Source organism: Schistocerca nitens, chromosome 5 (assembly GCF_023898315.1).
Source record: "Schistocerca nitens isolate TAMUIC-IGC-003100 chromosome 5, iqSchNite1.1, whole genome shotgun sequence".
NCBI classification, from domain to species: domain Eukaryota; kingdom Metazoa; phylum Arthropoda; class Insecta; order Orthoptera; family Acrididae; genus Schistocerca; species Schistocerca nitens.
This window is the reverse complement of record NC_064618.1, coordinates 278,065,410-278,085,287: the sequence shown is the minus strand read 5'-3', so window position 1 is coordinate 278,085,287 and position 19,878 is coordinate 278,065,410. Positions and strand designations below refer to the sequence as shown.

Below are 19,878 nucleotides of genomic sequence, written 5' to 3'. Positions count from 1 at the left end.
GGGAAACTGACAAACAAATAACGCGTAAGTAACAGATCATGGCATAAATACCGAGACAATTCCGCGTATGTGCCGTAATTAATCTTTCTAAAGCGTATTTTTTTTTGTTTCACATTTTTATTTGATCCAATATTTCCTTGTAGTGCTATGTCGCAAATTTAGCGCCGCTGTGAAATGTATTATGCAGTTTAGACAGTTTTTTGTCTCTCGTGTAAAATTCTTATTTTGCTACTTATGCTGTATTGTTTCTTCGCCGACAATACGTAACATTATGTTTGAAATATGGATATGCATGGTACATGTTCATGATTTGTTTTCTCTGTAATACATTCCTGTTCTCAAGATTCATCTATGGCTTTAGAATGCACCATATGTGGTAACTTGGAATTTCATTTTGCAAAGTCGACAGGTTGTATGCCGTTCTTCAGTATTCCCACACAGAATAATGTACTATCTACAAGTCATTCAACCAACTGGTGTCACAAGAAGGAAAACTAATATCTAAAGGTGGTACCATAGTGTAGAATCTATATTCCGTGAATGTGGGGCAGAGCAGACCTTAGCACAGTTCTTTTATTTAATATACTTCCAGTCTAGTGCACCACAGACTCAGCTATGATCAATGGACTTGTTGGTTGTCAAGTTTTCATCTGCAATTGGTAATGGAAAGTTCTTGGTGGACACCAATGTACACCTCTGCCCCAAGACTGTAACTCCGTTTATACTACAATCACACTCTCCTTTCCACAGGCTCCCCCTCTCAATCCACTGCCCCACATCAGTGTAAGCTGTGCACAGCTAGCCCTGTCTGTGGTCAGAATGCTCACTGGTGCCACATTCTATCCCCTGCACCTCTGCCAGCCACCATTCTCCCATCCTTTCCCTACTTCCTTGTCCACTTCACCTGACACAACCTCTCAGCATAGTAAGGCTGCAGTGCTGGCGCAATGCATTAGTCAGGGCAATGTAGCTATGTAATGTATGTGTACTCAGAAGGATTTGTTTGAAAGCTACCGAAGTTCTCAGTCTTGCTTATAAGCCAAACACCAGCTCACTACCTCAAATATTTGGTGACTTGCTACTTTTACTCCTTCCATCATTTGTTGTTTAATGTTTGTAATGTTTCTAGTTTTTTCTAGTTTGAATTAGGTATGCAGGTTGTATGTGGATGCTTTTGACACAGAAAGTATACGTGGTTCTTTTTGCTGTCTAGCTTACTGTGACTCTTGCACTATATTAATTTTTGTTTTATTTACTTCCTTTAAAGGTTGATTTGATTTGGCCACAACTAACTTGTCCAGTTGATACCCCCACCCTCCCTTCCCTATTAATAAGTGAATAGTGTTTTATTCATCCCATAACATAGAATTTCTAATCATATGATTAGTGTCCAGGAGACATGTCAAAAAAATGGATAACACAACTTAGGCCTAATTGGTACACAGAATTTTAACATTAATATAAACTTTTATTTTTCTTTCCTCCCTTTTGTGAAGGACAGCTACATTTACACACAAGACTATATGTAAATTTATCCTGCTCAAATGTTCAGTTCATCCTTCATGAACTCCTCAACAGTGTAGTAGCAGTGTTTGACAAGTTCACACTATTTCATCTGGAAGATGCTCATCTCCAAAACTTAAAAGAACAGGGTCCGACTCATGAAATGAACACAAAATTCCTGCAATAAGCTTTTACTGTGTGTCTCATTTATTGAACTAATTTTATTTCACTATTTGTCATATCACATTTTGATTTAATATTCTGCATAAGGTATGGAATTTTCTCATAGTCAGGAATATCTGACCACATAGACAAAGAGACAGGTACAACAGCATATCCCATCGCTTCAAGTCCTTTGCACATCATGTCAAAATGACCTCGCAGACGTTTGCAGTTTAGTGTATAACAACCTCGATGAAAAGCCAGTACAAGGATCCTGAAATAAATAACCATTATAATTGTTTCTGGTAGTTAAAATTTGACAGAAGTAGGTTTACTACGCGAACAATGTAACTACATCATTGCACACACTTACACTTTGCTGTCAGGTGGTATAATTAGGTCTTCAATAAGTTGCTTCATGGGTTCCTGGTCTTTAGAATGATTCACAGCTACTGGGTAACCACCTTTCCTCATTACAATAACATGATCTAGAAATGTATGAGAATTATGTTAATTATAACAATTATACAAAAACAGAGCTTGGACAAGCTATGTTGTAGTCAGTACCTAAGGGAGAATGGATAAGTTTAAGAAAATATGCCATTACAAAATTCACTTATATCTCTGCACAAGAATGTAATGCACTGCAAGTCTTTCAGTCTTTTTCCTTCAAGCACTATCTATTTCTCCTCTTCTAAATGATACTCTCGAATTTTTCTCCTGCCTCAACTTGCAGAATAAAATAAAGAATTAAAATTAAATTGTGTATTTGAAGATTGATCACAACTCAGCACACAAAAGACATAATAATCAGCTAACAAGCATGCAGAAAGGATGATATAATGCTAAACTTTTGAAGAAGTAGTTGTGCAAATCTAACACATAGCAAAGCTGGTATATTACGATGTTATGAAAAATACATTGCAATGTGACACAGAAAATCTTTTTCCCTATTTCATAATTAATACTCAAACAACTACATGAAGTGAAACATTTATTTCAATGTGGTACCTTGTTACAGTATAACTGTATTCTTAAAAAAATTAGTTCCTTTGAAGTTCACAACTCTATCAAGAGTAATCCACTTTCATGGACAAGTCTGTCATCACTTAATTGCAAACCTTGTAACTTATCATTTCTTGGCTGATCCTGTCAACCAGTACTGGTTGCTCTTGTGAATGTCCACGACAGCTTTCTGGTTCCCATGAGACAGTAGCTATTCTCCAGCCTGGAGGTAAAGGGGAGGGTTTCACTAATTCAGTGGAAGTGAGATGGTCTGCCCCGACCTGGCTGTTTTGAAAGGTGAATGGCTTCCACCAGGTGGCTGGTGTTTCTTAATAGCCTTTGGGTACAAGCTACTGAAAGTCTTGGTAAGCAGCAACACTTTGCAGTAGTACCATGAGCATTAACAGGAAACGACCCATAAAAGTGCCCACTTTCTGCAGTGGAGGCTGATTGTGTCTACATGTGAAAGTAATTCTGTGGAGCTGTGAGGAGCTCATGAAGTCAAGGAAGTGGGAGGCAGCACTGTTGGTACGCAGTAGTAGTTTTGAGCCCTCTGGGGCAGAGGCAGTGTGCAGGTGTTCTTCAGAAGTCTGTAGTCAGGGATCAGTCAAGTTATAATCTCTGTATGGGAAATGTTCAATATTTCTGGAGGTAGGTTACTGTGTGCGGGAGGGGGCGGGAAGGGGAAGTCTTGATTTGCTGCCTGTTTTCAAGATGGGTATCGCTGTCTAGCAAGTGTACATGGACTGTTTGGGAAGAGGCCACCTAACACAGTGTGGAGCTGCCGGCTAGTTGGAGGTGACGTGGGATATCCTTAGTATGTTCTTATCCTGTTTCACTTAAGACTGTGGTCCTGTGTTGTTTACAGAGGAGATGGTAGAAAGCGAATGGTGACAGTGCAGTGACTGACTGCAGTGTTTGTTGTCCAATCCAATGGTCAGACTTGGGAGCTTCTGGAAAAGTAGCTACAGGGCAATGATTACTGGGATAGAGGAAATTCCTCTATGGTCATAGGTCAAAGTGAGGCTGATGACCCCCATTTAGTCTGATAGCATATATGTAACAGGGTATATGCCAATAAATTTTGGAGAAAGTCTAAGAACAAGATGTCGCAGGATATGTCTTGTGGCGGCCGCAAGTGAGACTCAGCCGAAGCTATGAGATGACAGACAAGGAGCACTTAGTGACCCTGTCTGGACTGAAACCATATGGAATTTCATCTTCATCAACCAGAAAAATTGACCATCAGCTGTACAATGAAGAAAGTCAAGTCGGGTAAATCCTATGACCCAGCAAGGTGTTGTTTTTAGAAATCATTGGATACAGTTGTCTGCTTTTGTGGTTGTGTCGGCTGTTTCTCTTTAGTGCTGTGGACCGTTGTAATTTGTTGTAAATGTGTGAATAACTCTCTAGGAATATCTATTTGGATTGAGTTTGGAGAGAGTGAAATGAAGACTGAAGCTGAAAGTACTTAGTGCAGACAAAATGGATCTAATAGCAAAATTGTTGGCATGTATGGAGGCAGATAGGAAAGAGCAGGAGACAAAATGAAGAGAAAAAAATCTAGAAGTGGTGTAACACAATATTCCTCACAACTGGAGGAAAGATGTTCATGTGAAAACAATTGTCCAATAGTTAGCATTTAGAGAAGTATCCACAGTGTGCGCACTGGCTTGATCTATGTACAGAGTCAGAGAGAGATGCGCAAGCCCAGAACATTACAAAGGTGTAATGTAATTGGGCATCTCCACCTGCTGTGAAGGGATCGCTTATTTTTGGAAGGTAGAGAACAAAAGGCGCTGCTTACAATTACAAGACCCACAAACAGTTGAAACAGGCTGAAAAGAAATGCCATTCTCTTCTGTTATGTTTTGTTTTGAGATTTGGTTTGGAGATGCTGTTCTAATGAATAAGAGATTTGTTACCTAATGCTGTAATTGTTACATTAGAGCAACAAAATACAGAAAAATTCTTTAAAAAGAATTTATGTCATTTCATAGCTTGAATACTACAATGCTCTCTTCCAGCCTTCAATTCTCTGCAGTTGGAGAAAAAGTCACAGGGCAAGAGTTGGTGGCACTGCATAGCAGGTCAACTGCACCAATAAAATTCTGGAAAGGCGATTGTACAAGAAAATAGTTAAGGTGAAAGTATGATAGATAGCATCAAGGTGACAGATCGTTTGGGAAGTAACATGTAACACATCTTCTGGGCTCAGGCAGCCATAGAATGGCACCATTAAATGCCATTTTGGTGCCCTATGCGCACAACATGGATAACAGGTGTGAAGAGAAGAGAACTTTGCCACAAATAAGAAGAATTTTCAAGAAATAACCAAAGAAAATATGATGTTGCCTAGAGCAACCGAAGTAAACAGCAAAGACGATACAGGTGAGCTCATGATGTAGTGTCGCCAAATGATATTACAGTTTTTAGAAAGAAGTAATTTTATGATTCAGTAAAAACCAAATAAGTTTGAATTACAGCAACAGAAGGGATAAACAAGATTAGCTGACTACAGCAACCAGGTCAAAAATGAAATGTTTTAGTGCTGAAATAACTGTTGACATGTGAGTCATAAATATTATGTTTACAAAATGGAAGATTGTGGCATGATGATTCTGAGGCTACATGTGCAGCAGTGATCTCTGAGAGTGACTCTGCAGCAGCTGACCTACAAAACAGCAGCTTCACTACACTTTGCAGTGCAGCATCTGGTCAGCTAACTATGTGATTATTACACAGTGGCTGATGGCAACATCATTTCATCCATACACAATGCAGTGGCAGTATGCGGTATGCCTGACCCCTTTTTTTTTGCGGTGATCTGCTCATGAAGTGTTGTCAATGTACGTTCTACTGATTCTTGGTGTTGATAGTAAAACAGAATCCAAGGGTTTCAGGGATCCTGAGTATAATATATATTGCTATAATTACAGTATGCCACCTACCACCTGCAACATGTAAAGCAGTTTAGCTGAAATATGAGAAAAACTAAAAACATTCGACAAACTGTCAAAAAATGTTAAAGCCCTTCAAACACAAGGAGGGGAATTAATAGATAGTATGAAATCCACTAAAGATGAATTAGCTGATAATATGAACCACTAAAGAAGAGTTACCTAATAACATTAATTCCCATGGACAAGGATTAGAGGAGGTATCTACAAAAGTAGATAAGATTTCTTATACTGAAGCTACCTTAGTAAAGTTTCCCAAGGAGTTACAGCTTGAAATAGAACAGCAATGTGATTTGTTCAGGAAGGAAATTCTAGAACAGTTTTAAGAGGTAAATGGTTAGATGAAAAATATAGAGGAAATATCCACCTAGGAATTTGAAGAGATAATCAAATCTCATAGACAGCAAAATGAGTAAAAGTTTTAGAGCAGAGTAGAGATTTTGGTGAAGTAATTGGTGTCCCAAATACTTTGACTAGTTTGGATGAATGTTTACGGGAGATAGTTGAACAAAAGGTACAAGAGAAAGCTGAATCCACAAGTGCTACAGTTAATTCTTTGTTCAATATTGTAGTACACCAAAAGGAATTTCTGAAGTTCAAACCACATGTTTCTGAACTCCCAATTGCCTTTTTGAAGCAATTTAAAGAAATGCTACCCAAGGGTTGGGCTGATACCACTAAAATTAACTTTACTGTTAAACAATTACAACGGGAAGCAGTAAATTGGAGTTCCAAATGCAGAAATAAGTTTAAGACTTTGAGTCAATTTGAAGTAACATTTAAATGAGAATGTGCATGTCCTAATGAGTATACTAAAGTTTACGATGTTCCTAAGCCTAATTTTGAAAAATATTCAATCTCAAATGAATATGATGTTGAATATTTGAGCTGTGTAAGCAGCCTACACTATGTGATGAAAAGTATCTGGACACCTGGCTGAAAATGATTTACAAGTTCATGGCACCCTCCATTGGTAATGCTGGAATTCAATATGGCGTTGACCCACCCTTAGCCTTGCTGACAGCTTCCACTCTCACAGGCATACGTCCAGGTGCTGGAAGGTTTCAAGGAGTGCTGCACTGAGGAGAGGCATCGATGTTCGTCAGTGAGGCCTGGCACGAAGGCAGCGTTCCCAAAACACCCCAAAGGTATTCGATAGGATTCATGTCATGACTCTGTGAAGACCAGTCCATTACAGGGATGTTGTTATCATGTAACCACTCCACCATAGACCGTGCATTATGAACACAAGCTCAATTGTGTTGAAAGATGCAATCACCATCCTCAAATTGCTCTTCAACAGTGGGAAGGAAGAAGGTGCTTAAAACATCAATGTAGGCCTGTGCTATGATAGTGCCATGCAAAACAACAAGGGATGCAAGCCCCCTCCATGGAAAGCATGACCGCATTATAACACCACCACCTCCGAATTTTACTGTTGGTAATACATGCACTGGCAGATGACGTTCAGCAGGCATTCGCCATACCCACACTCTGCCATCGGATTGCCATATTGTGTACTGTAATTCGTTACTCCACACATTGTTTTTCCACTGTTCAATCATCCAATGTTTATGCTCCTTACAACAAGCGAGGCATTGTTTGGCATTTACTGGCATGATGCGCGGCTTATGAGCAACTGCTCGACCATGAAATCCAAGATTTCTCACCTCCCACCTAACTGTCATAGTAATTGCAGTGGATCCTGATGCAGTTTGAAATTCCTGTGTGATGGTCTTGATAGAAACCTGCCTATTACACATTACGACCCTCTTCAACTGTCGGCAGTCTCTGTCTGTCAACAGACGAGCTCGGCCTGTACACTTTCGTGCTGTACATGTCCCTTCATGTCTCCACATCACTATCACTTCGGAAACAATGGACCTAGGGATGTTTAAGAGTGTGGAAATCTCTCGCACAGACGTATGACACAAATGACACCCAATCACCTGACCACATTTGAAGTCCATGAGTTCCGCAGAGTGCCCCATTCTTCTCTCTCACGATGTCTAATGACTACTGAGGTCACTGATATGGAGTACCTGGCAGTAGGTGGCAGCACAATGCACCTAATATGAAAGACATATATTTTTGGGGGTGTCCGGATACTATTGATCACATAGTGTATGTGGAGGCAGTACATATAGTGACATTAATGTGTGTCTGTATTTTAAGGTTTATGGCAGTAAGTATGTGTGCCTTATGGATTATCTGAGAGACATTTTACATCATAATTACATAGTATGTAAGCAGTGAAGTCTATGATGCATCAGACATCCTACGTTATAGATGCCCTATACTTACAGGAAGAAGTGTAATAATAAATAAAGACTTAGGTGGGAAAGATTTATGATGCATTTTCTCTCATGATCCAGGAGGAGTTTATAATAAGATAATCCAGAGGATGTTATGAATCTATGAATGTTGTATGCCTCATGTTACACAGTTATATTTAGCTTAATTACTTACTTGAGTCAAAGCTAGTGTTTATTGTTCACTGATTTGTAAATAAAACTGGATTTAATCAAAAAACTTTACACATTTACATAATATAAAGAATGTTATTATATGTTCATCTGTTTTCATCTGCTGGGGCAAGAAAGTCTAGTGTTAAATATAATCACTGGTTCAGGAGCAGTGCATAAGTTTATAGTTGAAGAGAATAATCAAAAGCACTAAGATGCTGCTTTGTAAAGAATCTGAAATTCAGTTTAGTGATAGAAATACATTTAGTTATACTTGTTACTTTATTGTGCTATTAATTTGATTTTGTTATTATCTACCTGAGGCTCTATAACCACATTACCTTTTATTTAATGTTTGGCTAAAGCTAAAGAAAATGTTTTACATTATGTTACAAGCCTAGGGAATCATGTGTTTAACTATTACAAATCAGCTTTCAGAATAAGCGACTTAAACATTAGTGCTGGATCAGTTGCAGTAACACCATAGTATTACTTAATCTGTAGTACATAAAGGAATAAAAGTTTTATTGGTGAACCACTGTTACTTGTTTAAGTGGCTGCCTACAATACCCATTAAACACAAAGAACAACATAATATAGTGAAGGAGAACTTGCAAGAATAAGCAGAAAGCTGATTAAGGAAATACGTTGCGAAAGCAATTACACAGGATTGGTCCAGGAATTTCTCCCTAGTTCTAACCTAAAGTGAGGAACAAGTAATTTTTTTCAAAGACACACGGAACCTTTCAAGGTGCTGGATATACCGTATCCAAAGACAGTATTAGCAGACCCAGAAACTGCTCAGAAAAAGGGCTTGTACAACACTGCTGTATCAAAGAAATTCAAATCCCCAGGAGGATTTGCACCCTTTGCAAATTCAGTGGATTGTTAGCAGTCTCAGTTAATTACTTCATTGCTTCATATGTAGTTTTCCACAGAGCAATTTTTTCCTCTTCAACTATCCTACTGTCTATAATTTACATCCCGTTCTTACTATTCTATCTTGCAGCATGAAAATAACAGGAGAAGCCTGTTATCTGGGTGCAAAAAACATACATTACTACTGATTGTAAGCTCTGTTTGAGTACAAGAAAGGTAATTTTGTATGTTTTGTACATGGGATTTTCTACCTTTCCTTTCCTCTTATGAGTAAAGTATGTGTTTCGAATTTCTTTTATAGGGGACATGGGGTAACTTAGGATCTTAAATAGGTACTGTAAACTGTTAAGTATGGAGATACTTATGTTTCACAGTGATGAAATACCATGAGAGACCACTGACTTACAGACAGATGATCAAAAGGCTAATTACTACTGATGACTGGCTTATTGTTACCCAATCTCTACTGGCTAGCCATAGGAGTGAAGTCAGAATCATTTTTGGGGTCTTTTTGGGTGAAACCAAGACCAGTCCATACTGTATGGCACGGCACGTTGGCCAAACTTCGTTCTCCTGTGTCTCAGTGAAGAACCCATCGTGCAGGGTATCTTGAGATGAGGGTTGGGTTGGGAAGTTGTCTTTGGGGATCTGTATTCTTCATTTCTTCAGTCCTAACACACTTATTCTTAATTTTTTTTCATTCTTCTCCAGCAGGAGTACCGGTTCTGTCTTCCCCCTGTCAAGATTCACATGTTTCTATTGCTAAAACCCTTCTCTTTTCCATGACACATTATGGTAATTACAACTTGTTTACACAGGTAAAGCCAAGAGAGAATTCAAGTAACCTAGGGTAACACACACATGATGTACTGGCATAGACAGTATCTTTTTGACACTATGGTAAGTTAAAGGACCACTGGTATTATGATCTTAAGTATATGATAGTAACGTGAAATAAATGGAGGGTTTAGGGGTAATGGAAGGAAGCTAATATCTGTCCTTAAACGAGACTGTGACATGCTGACATATCAGTGAAAAGAAAATAGTGGAACAAGAAAGACCTTGGGCTGTGATAAATTCATATGCTTGTTATTGATTGCAACAGAGAGCTAATCATTTGTTTAACAAATGAGGAGCAAAACTAGTCTAAATGATTAATGTTATCTCCAATAAAGTTGCATTAGTACATTAAAGGATACGAAAAATATGATAGATATTAACATATATCTTTTTACATGAAGTCAAACAACTGATGTGTAGTAGGCAGAGGTGTCTTGTCTTATAATTATGGAGAAGAGTACCTACAACTTAAGAACAAACTTAGAATCATTCTGAATAGAACTTGAGTGATTTACCTTTGACAAAGATAACATGCATGAAGGCTCTGTATTGCACAATTTGAAAGAATGTAAACAGAATTTTGCTGCAGTCACTAGTGAGCTGGGGTGTGAATTGGACATTTAAAGAAGCTATGATCCCCCTTGAAAATGTTCTATGCTGAGGGGGCTGAAATGTTGGGTTTAAAAGTGAAATCCATTCGACCAAAACATACCAGCCCTGGAGATTTTCTTAAGTGTGGCGTTTCCAGCTATGGCAGTTATAAAACGAGTTAGGGAATGTATGTTTGAAACAGTGAGGTAAGGTCATCAGGATACTGAGAAACTTTGTCACTGGAAGTTATAAGGGTAAGGCTTATAAGCTGTGGATAAAATTTCAAATTGCTAAGAAGAGGTTGATCCAGTTTTATGTAGACATGGGAAAGAAGGAGGATAGATGAACTCACAGATGGTCTAATCCTTGGTCAGATGAAACCATGGAAGGAATGACCTGTACCATTTCTTTTATGTAGAGGGGAAGGAGAGGGACATCTACATCACAAAGACGATATAGTATAAACACAGTATACATCTGAAGGAAAAGGTGTAAGCACAGTTCTTCCAAAGGTCGGAAACTGTATTGCAACCATTTGTAACACAAATTAAGTATTCTCCAAAATAGTTGAAATCAAATAGATGTACCTGGGCAATGATCGGTTCTTTGAATATTTGTCTCTGTACATGTTGGCTTGTCACAAATCTTGGAATCTAAAATTGTGGGAAGATGTGTAGAGGAAAATGTCTGCATGTATGGTAATTAAAGACATAAACCTTTCCAATCTCAATTAATTTGAGAACCTTGTAATACTGCAATCAATGATTTACGAACAGTGAGATGCAAATTACCTTTGAGTGAAATACTGAAAGAATGATTGAGCCTGGTCAAATATGGCAAATCTCTTATGGGTTTTCTTCATATATGAAAATCTAACAATGTAATTAGGAAATGGCTGGATGACAATTGTAGTTTAAGAAAGTGAGAGAGGATAGACATAACCACAATGGAAATGCAATTGCCGTTGAACCTAGCAATCGAAAATCGAAAAGACTGAACAAAGAAATATGCACACACAAATTTTGTATTGTGAAAGAATAAAACTGAATTTGAATTTAATAAACTTGAAGTTTAATCACAACGATAAGTTAAAAAAGATGAAAGTTATAAATTGACTGTAATTAGTTAAATAAGTAGTTTTACATGACATATTTCATCTTAGTGAGAGGGGGGGGGGGGGGGATCTGTGATGTAACATGATATTCTACCTCTTCCTCACACTGAGATGAAAGATGTTCATGTGAAAACATTGCTTAGGTTAGTTAGCATGTAGATAACTTTCCACTGTGCATGCACTGGTTTGATGAACACACACAGCTGGAGTGAGACGTGTGAGCAAAAAAACAATACCAAGGTATGACGGCAATTGAACATCTCCACCTGCTGTGGAGGGGTCTCTTATGCTTTGGCGTCATGGCTCGGTGGCATTTTGGAAGGCAGAGAACAGGAGGTGCTGCCTACAGTGATAACGCCCAGAAACAGCTGACAGATGATGGAGAGAAATGTCATTCTCTTCTGTTCTGTTGTAATTTGGCTTGAGATTTGTTCACCAAATGTTGTAACTGTTACAATGGAGAAAGAAAATATAGATGGGCTCTTTAAAAAGTAGTTAAGTCATTTCATAGCTTGAATACTACAAAGCTCTCTTTCGGCCATCAATCCTCAACAGATGGAGAAGAAATCACATGGCTAGAGATCGTGGCACTGCATAGCAGGTCCACTGTATTAAGAGAATTCTGTAAAGGCAGTTGTACAAGAAAATAGTTAAGGTTAAAGTATCATCAATAGTATCCACGTGACAACATTGTTTGGACAGTAATAGGCAACATGTCTTCTGGGCTCAGTACAGCTACAAAATGGCACTGTTACACACCAGAGGGCACAGGAGGAGGTCAAAAAGGAAAGAGATGATAAGAGGGCCAAGAAAGAGCGTAAGATTAAGGAATGGGAGGAAGAAAGAAACAAATGGCTTGAAGGTATGACCGCGCAGTTCAGATTAGTGCTGCAAGCATGTAAAAATGAACTAAAGGAACAAAGTGAGCGTGAAACATAGAAGTTGAAAGACAAAAATTCTAGATTACTAGGTGAGAAGGTTTCTCGTTGTTGTAACTCAAAAGGTTATGATCTTTCACAAAATAATCAGGAGAAGTATAATGTTTTATCCATACAAGAAGTGGTTCGAGCCATGTCCTTTGCCTCTCATAGCAAAGCATTAGCAACTGGGGAAAAGAAAGATTCACATGAATTAGCAGATGTATATGAAGAGATGAACTCGTGTTTTGAAGTGTTGGGACATGGTCAGGTATTACTGAGGAGTTGGCAGTGATTATTAATAATGATCTCTCAGAAATAATCTCTCTACAGAAGCTGGAATTGGAAGATGAATTACACATCTGGGGTGAAATAACTGTTAAGCGTTTATCAAATGTGGAAGGGTTTTACAGAAATATTCCACAGTGAAAGAGTAAGAAGAAGAAAAAGGATGGATGGAGATCAAGAATTTTTTGGTAACTAATGTAGAGGCCAGAGGAAAGGGAAACTAAACTAAGTAATCGGTACACTGGCGTAACGTTACTGAGAGTCGCTGACAGCAAAGTGCACAAGTGGGCACCATTGTGACTTGCTCAGTCTTTGGCATATCTACAAGGTAGACGACATACAGAACAGATATCACAGGTGAAGTCAGGGGCAGAGTGGTGACAAACATGGAGGAAGACCAGATTACCACTGGGGCATTATTAATCAATGAAATCACTAGTGAAGAATCATACCATCTCTAATGGTTTTTGTGACTTCCTCTATGTCAAATGCTGCATCCTCCCAAAGAATCAGTGACTCCATGTATTGGTCTAAATATGCAATGAGTTTGCAATGATTATATCAGCACACTCCAAACACAGAGGCACTTCATATTCAAAGTGTTAAGTGGAATTGCAGTTAGATTGCCAATATCATGGGTGTTCAGGTAGCCTATGGCACCTATGTGTTTGAATCTTCTTGATATGTGGTTTCCAGTAATGAGCCTTTATTCATTTATTTGTGGTACCAAAATGCTTAGGTGTCACTAGATGGGTTGACAGCAACAGTATCCATTCTTGAATGGATATGAAGCCTTCACTTTAATGTAATTATTTGATACAATATTTTATTTGTATTTTAATCTGCTGATTTCATATGCATTTTGACTGCAGTAATGTGGTGACATGTAAACACCAAAATTTTATGCTCTACTTGTTCACTATTTCTTTACAATGCTTCCACCTTGATAGTTTATTTTACAGTGATGCAAACTGAACCCATTATAGCTAAGTGACATTTGTTTAGTTCATTATTATGTTGTATTGATGGATACCAAGTTATTATGTCTGAAGTCATACTTTATATTCTTGTTATCTCAATAAATTATTTCTTGTGTCTTGGGAGAATTATACGCACTCTGTTTTTTTATGTTTTTTTTATTTTTTGTCTTTTTTGTTGAAATGGTATTTTTGGTGAAGAGCTGCAATGTTGTATTCATGCCCTGTTAGTTGGAACTTTTTTTCCTTATTTGCTAATTTTATTTAGTCTATGAGTAATTACTGCATTTTTGAAGCAATTCATAGTAGACAGCAATTACACTGTGTTGATTTGCTGTTTTGTTTGTTACTTTTTCAACCCATTGTTCCTTCACATTATGTTAATTTTTCAGCTACCAGTTCAATGTCCTAATTAGGACACCAAAAAAGGGGGGGGGCAGGACTATGTAACATATAACTTACAGGCTGCACTTGTCTGCTAGTGCTGGTTTCTCTTATGAATGGCCACACTGGCTTCCCAGTTTCTGTTGGGCTGTGGCTATTCTGCAGCCTGGAAGTAAAGGACGGAATTCCCCTAATCTGGCTGAAGTAAGTTGGTCTCAAAGTTAAGTGGTTTCCACAGGATTGCTGGTGTGTCTGAATACCCTTTGGGAACTAACTACTGACAGTGCTGGCAGGCAACAGAACTTTTCAGTAGTACTAATTCTGTAGAGTTGTGAGCAACTCATGAAGTCGAGGACTCAGTCAGCAGCCCTGGTGGATGCAGGAGTTTTGAGCCCTCATGGAAGTGTATTTTGTACGTCTGGAGTCAGGATTCAATAACATTGTTCTCTCTGTGTGTAAAGCATACAAAGTTTCCAGCATTCCCATGAGCAGGTGTGGCAAACGTCTTAGTATGTTCTCCGTCCCCAAGGTGGTGTTGCTGTCTAACGAATGTACATGGGTGTTTAGGAACAGGCTGCCTAACCAAGCATGGAGCAGCTGGCTAGCTGGAGGCATTCTCTAATGAACGAAGCTTATTTCACAAGGAATATTAGAGGATTATAAACAGTGTTTTTCTCCAATACAAATTTGAAGTGTGGAGTTCTTGTATACATATTTCTACTGTTTGACTTTAGATTGGTTGGTTTTGGGGAAGGAGACCAGACAGCGTGGTCATCGGTCTCATCGGATTAGGGAAGGAAGTCGGCCGTGCCCTTTCAGAGGAACCATCCCGGCATTTGCCTGGAGTGATTTAGGGAAATCACGGAAAACCTAAATCAGGATGGCCGGACGCGGGACTGAACCGTCGTCCTCCCGAATGCGAGTCCAGTGTCTTACCACTGCGCCACCTCGCTCGGTGTTTGACTTTAGACTGTAGTCCTGTGTTGATTGCAGAGGAGATGGCAGGAAGCAGCTGGTGACACTGTAGTGACTCAGTTATTAAAACTTTTAGAGCTATTATGCTGTGGTCAAATGGATTTCACATTTAAACCCAACGTTTCATCTGCATCTGCAGAGGACATTTTCAACAGAGGTCATAACTTCTTTGAGTGTCTGATTCACACCCTAGCTCACTACTGACTGCAGCAAAATTCTGTTTACACATGTTCCTGCTCACTGGCATGACATCACAAAGTTCAAGTGCCTGAGCACAAATGGCCGTTGTTGACAACCATTGTCCACTGTTGTCATCACCCCATGGTGGAAGACTGGTACACATCTTTTTCCTTTTTTAGCACTGGGATCTAAATGTAATTCAATTTCATGCACTTCTCCTTCCTATTGGAATTTCTGGAGTGTTTTACAATCTCTACAGCCTCTCTCTATAAATTTTCATGGTATCTCCCGGTGACTGCCAGGGCTAAAGTACTGGCTGCCGGTAGGAGATACCATGAAAATCTACACAGGCAGCCGGTACTTTAGCCCTGGCAGTCACTAGGAGATACCATGAAAATCTCTACAGAGAGGCCGTAGAGATTGTAAAACACTCCAGAAATTCCAATAGGAAGGAGAAGTGCATGAAATTGAATTACATTTGGATCCCAGTGCTGAAAAAGGAAAAAGATGTGTACCAGTCTTCCACCATGGGGTGATAGCAACAGTTGACAATGGTGGTCGACAAAGGCTGATTGTGCCCAGTTTTCAAACCATGTGGTATCATGCCGGTGTGCAGGAGCATGTGTAAGAAGAATTTTTCTGCAGTCAGTAGTGACCAAGGGTATGAACTGGATGCTCAAAGAAGCTCTGATCCCCTTTGCAAATGTTCTCTGCAGAGGTGAACAAAACATTGTGTTTAAATGTGAAACCCATTCTACCACGGCATAATAGCCCACGAGATTTTATTAATTGTGACATTTCTGGCAGTGAAATATTTTGCTGTGTAGCTACTGACTGCAATGTTTGTTATCCAATCTAGTGGTTGGACTTGGGAACTTTTGAAAAGTAGTCAGATGGCTACAGGGCACTGAAATTTGGGATACGGGAAGTGGCTATTTTAAGCCTGCTGCAGAAGTCACAAGGCTGGTGACCCTTTTTTAGCTTGATAGCTTATGTGTAGCAGGGCATAGAAATTATCCATGTCCACCAGTAAACATACTGGAGGAAGTCTACAGAGCCACAAATTGCGTGATTTCTCTCATGTGCTTCAAGGCACTAAGAACACGTGGACTCTGGCCACAGGCACTACTGGTTCACAACAGAAGCTCTGAAACAACAGATGAGTTGGAAAGTTTCAACCTGAATAGAGACTGTACCTTCATGAACAAAATGAGCCTGGCTTCTTCCATCTTCCGGCCTAATAGCAACCCATTTATTGTATTATAGCCATTCCTTCTTTGTAGAAAAAAATATCTCTCTGCATAATTTGAACCAAAAATCTCCTGATACACATACACTTGTATTATTGTGGGCATATCTTCACAAATATAAAGTAGTCCATTGTACTTTCACATTTGTGAGTTAACTGAACCCATTAAAAACCTGTTGGGGCAAGGGAAACAAAGAAATAAAGTTCTGGCTCTTTTTTTGTTAATATTGTCATTTTCTTAGTAGATTTGTAAACTGTCACCTCACTTCATGATATAAAATACAAAGCTCTATAAACACATTAATAGGCTGCGTGAACTGATTAACACAGCACTGTAAGCACCCAATTGGTTGGCTGCCAGTGATCTGTATGGTAGCATATTGCAACTGAAGGCTGCAACATACTATTGTCAAGACAATAAATATGAAAAACTATACACAATTTGTGACAAATGTAAGGTTCTGTTGTTATACAGTGTAAACTTATTACAGGTATACATACAATTTATCACAAAAAAATGAAAAAGTTCCGTTTGCTGTAGTAAATGCAAGATGCCTTAAATAATTTAAAAGAAAATTCAAGGTTTTTCATTCTCTAGAGAAAGGATAATCATAAAACTGGAACCTCTGTTCAGTAGTACGTCACTGAATGGAGCAGATAATTTACCTCAGTGCAATGATAATGCAACAAAAATTCAGTAATTTTCCTTAAGTTATTTATTACAATTGTAAGTTTTGCACTACAGTTGCTATGAGCTACGTTGGGGGAGGGACAGAGGTGGACAGAGGGAGGGAGGGAAGGAGGGGAGGGAAGGAGGGAGGGAGGGAAGGGGAGGAAGGGATGGGGGAAAGGAAAGGGGGGAGAGAGGGAGAGGGAAGGAGAGGGAGATGGAGGCAGAATAAATGAATATGCACATACAATGCATTAAAAAACACTGATGCTGACAAATGGTTGTGAAAAGGGTGTGTCATTTTCTTTCACATGTCAAATTCATTTTAAAGGCATATTGATTTAGCCATAATCTAATAGCTCCAATTAATTGGAACTTTTGCAGTGATTTGGCAATTTTAGTTGTATCTGAATAAGAACAAACATACAACTGATCAAGGTGTTGGCATGGAGAATTTATAAAGGAAGCTACTTTCTGAATCAAGCTAGCAATTAAGCTGGACATAGTGGTTGAGAGGATATAGAAACAGTTCACAATTATGAGAAAGCAATTTTAAATAAAGAATTTCGACAGGAATAGTTATAAATTACTGCAGAAGGTAGTTATAAGGCAACACACAGCTCGAAAAGGCTGAAAAAGCTGCACACTCCATGTAAGCAAATCCGGAAGTAAACTAAAATATTTTAAACACCAATGTTGGATTACAAATTCTTGGTATATATACAAAAGAAGTAGCTTGAGACAGTGTCGAATAATAGTTAATACTGCATGTCAGTGTAATACATTTCAGTGTAATACATTTCACTCGGGCCCAAGGAGACCATGTAGATCTACAAGGGTCTTCGACCACTGTATTTTATTTCTTTGTCTCATTCTGTATGTCAGTCTGCAGCGCATTTTTGCAAAATCCATCTCTCTATTTTTATTTTTGTCATCAGCATGTCCTGGCCTGGAGGACTAGACTTTTGACTTTTTGGTGTCACTTGCTCCTGGAGGAGTTGTTTTCACTTCAGTTGCGAAATATGTTATGTGAAATATGATATTAGAAAATCCTGGATGGAATATAAGCAATGGAAGCCACTTACAATGCAGAAGTAGCACTACGCTATGAATTAAGACACGAACAAGCGGTTGAACACTGCAGTCACATAAATAAAAAGCACTTACTTACAATTCTATGAAAATTTAGCAGTTGAAATGCAGCTGAAAGTAACAGTTACGTGTACTAGTGTAGATTATATGACTCATCACAGTAAAATGCACTTACAGTGTTGACAGTTTTTATGTGACATGCAACTGTTGCTAACGGTGCGATGAATCACAGGATATCCAGATGACCAATTGTGAATTAGATGTTGGTAGCCAATGAGAAAGCTGCTTTTCATTTGTTTCACTTTGTAAATAAAGTTAGCTGATATTTTCTTTCTCTCGTAGGGAGTTGATTTTTGGTGTTATTAGCATGCATTTTATGAATAACTTCGTAAATTGTGACATATTTGAAAATTACAGATAAATGTTTGTGAAAACAAACATTATAAATATTAGTACAGATCATTTGTAGGTGCACTTTAGCACAATTCTAGTGTTGTGAAAGTGCTGCATTTCATAAAAGTACACTTTCAGTGTTGGCATATTTTTTGCAGCATGCTATTATTATCCATGTTGCTTTGCATGCTCATGTTCAATAAGCAGCAGTCATATTTACAGCCTTGCTAATCAAAAATACTTTGCTATGTTTTATGAACATGTCACAATTTTCAAATGTGTGGTTAGGCAGGAACCTAAGAAACAGCTTACGAGTAGCAATAGTTATGTAAAAGTGCACTTATGATGTCATACATTATTGCGTCATGAAAAAGCCGGTCACATTCCGAGTGTTCTTTCACAATTGTCAAAAAATGAATCTTCATACATCAAATTAATTTGTTGGCTTTCACAAACCAATAATACCAAAACTTAAATTTTTATGAGAGAAAGACAATATCAACTAACTTTACTTACGAAGCAAAATAAATGAAGAACAAGATCCTCATTGGCAATCAATTCTTACTCATGAAAGGTTGTCTTGATTTTGTGAGATTCATTATGCCGTTACAACAGCTGCATGTCATGTAAAAATTGCCAGCACTGTAAGTACACTTTCATTGATATTACAAATAGCACTACGAAACCTGGAAAAAACCACCTCTTCTTTCTATATATAAATTGAAGTCGCCTGCTCTCTGTGCTGATCTCAGGAACTACGATATGTTTTTTGATCAGTTTTTGATTAATAGACACACTGATTCACAAGAAAGGTTTGTGTATATAATTTAAAAGTATTTGTTTCAATTACAGTGAAATGAAGTTGTCCAATGTTGTGAAAATGAGGTCATTGACATCTAGTGTTACACCTTCCACAACTTGAGAGAACAGCAAACCTTGACCAAATTCTGTATTGGGCCTAGTGATGTAGCAGTAAAGTGCATGTCTGAAAAGTGAAAGGTTGCAAGACTGAATCCTGGCTGGACCATTGTTTTTTCACACTAACCCAGAATTCACCTCTCAGTAATGTGGAGTTTTACCAGAAATGAAATGTGGTTTGGATTCCACGTTAAAATATAGGTCCCCTCTCCCCGGTTGGATAACTTGTCAGAGACATGCAAATTATTTAAGTGACATCCAACTGATTATTTTAGAACAGTTGCATAGTGAAAAAAAAAAAAGAAAAAAAAAAAGT

General features: G+C 38.4%; 1 protein-coding gene across 4 annotated transcripts in view; it reads right to left on the bottom strand.

The window, feature by feature from the left end:
• Positions 1-1,687: 1,687 nt before the first annotated feature.
• Positions 1,688-19,878, bottom strand: part of LOC126259669 (uncharacterized) — a 96,479-nt gene continuing 78,288 nt past the window's right edge. For all 4 annotated transcript variants that reach the window (XM_049956612.1, XM_049956614.1, XM_049956613.1 and 1 more), the window contains 2 exons: positions 2,039-2,153; positions 1,688-1,939 (listed from right to left, as the gene is read on the bottom strand). In XM_049956612.1, coding sequence (XP_049812569.1) covers positions 1,711-1,939; positions 2,039-2,153 — 344 coding nt within the window. In that variant the 3' untranslated portion in view covers positions 1,688-1,710. The remainder of the gene's footprint in view (positions 1,940-2,038; positions 2,154-19,878) is intronic.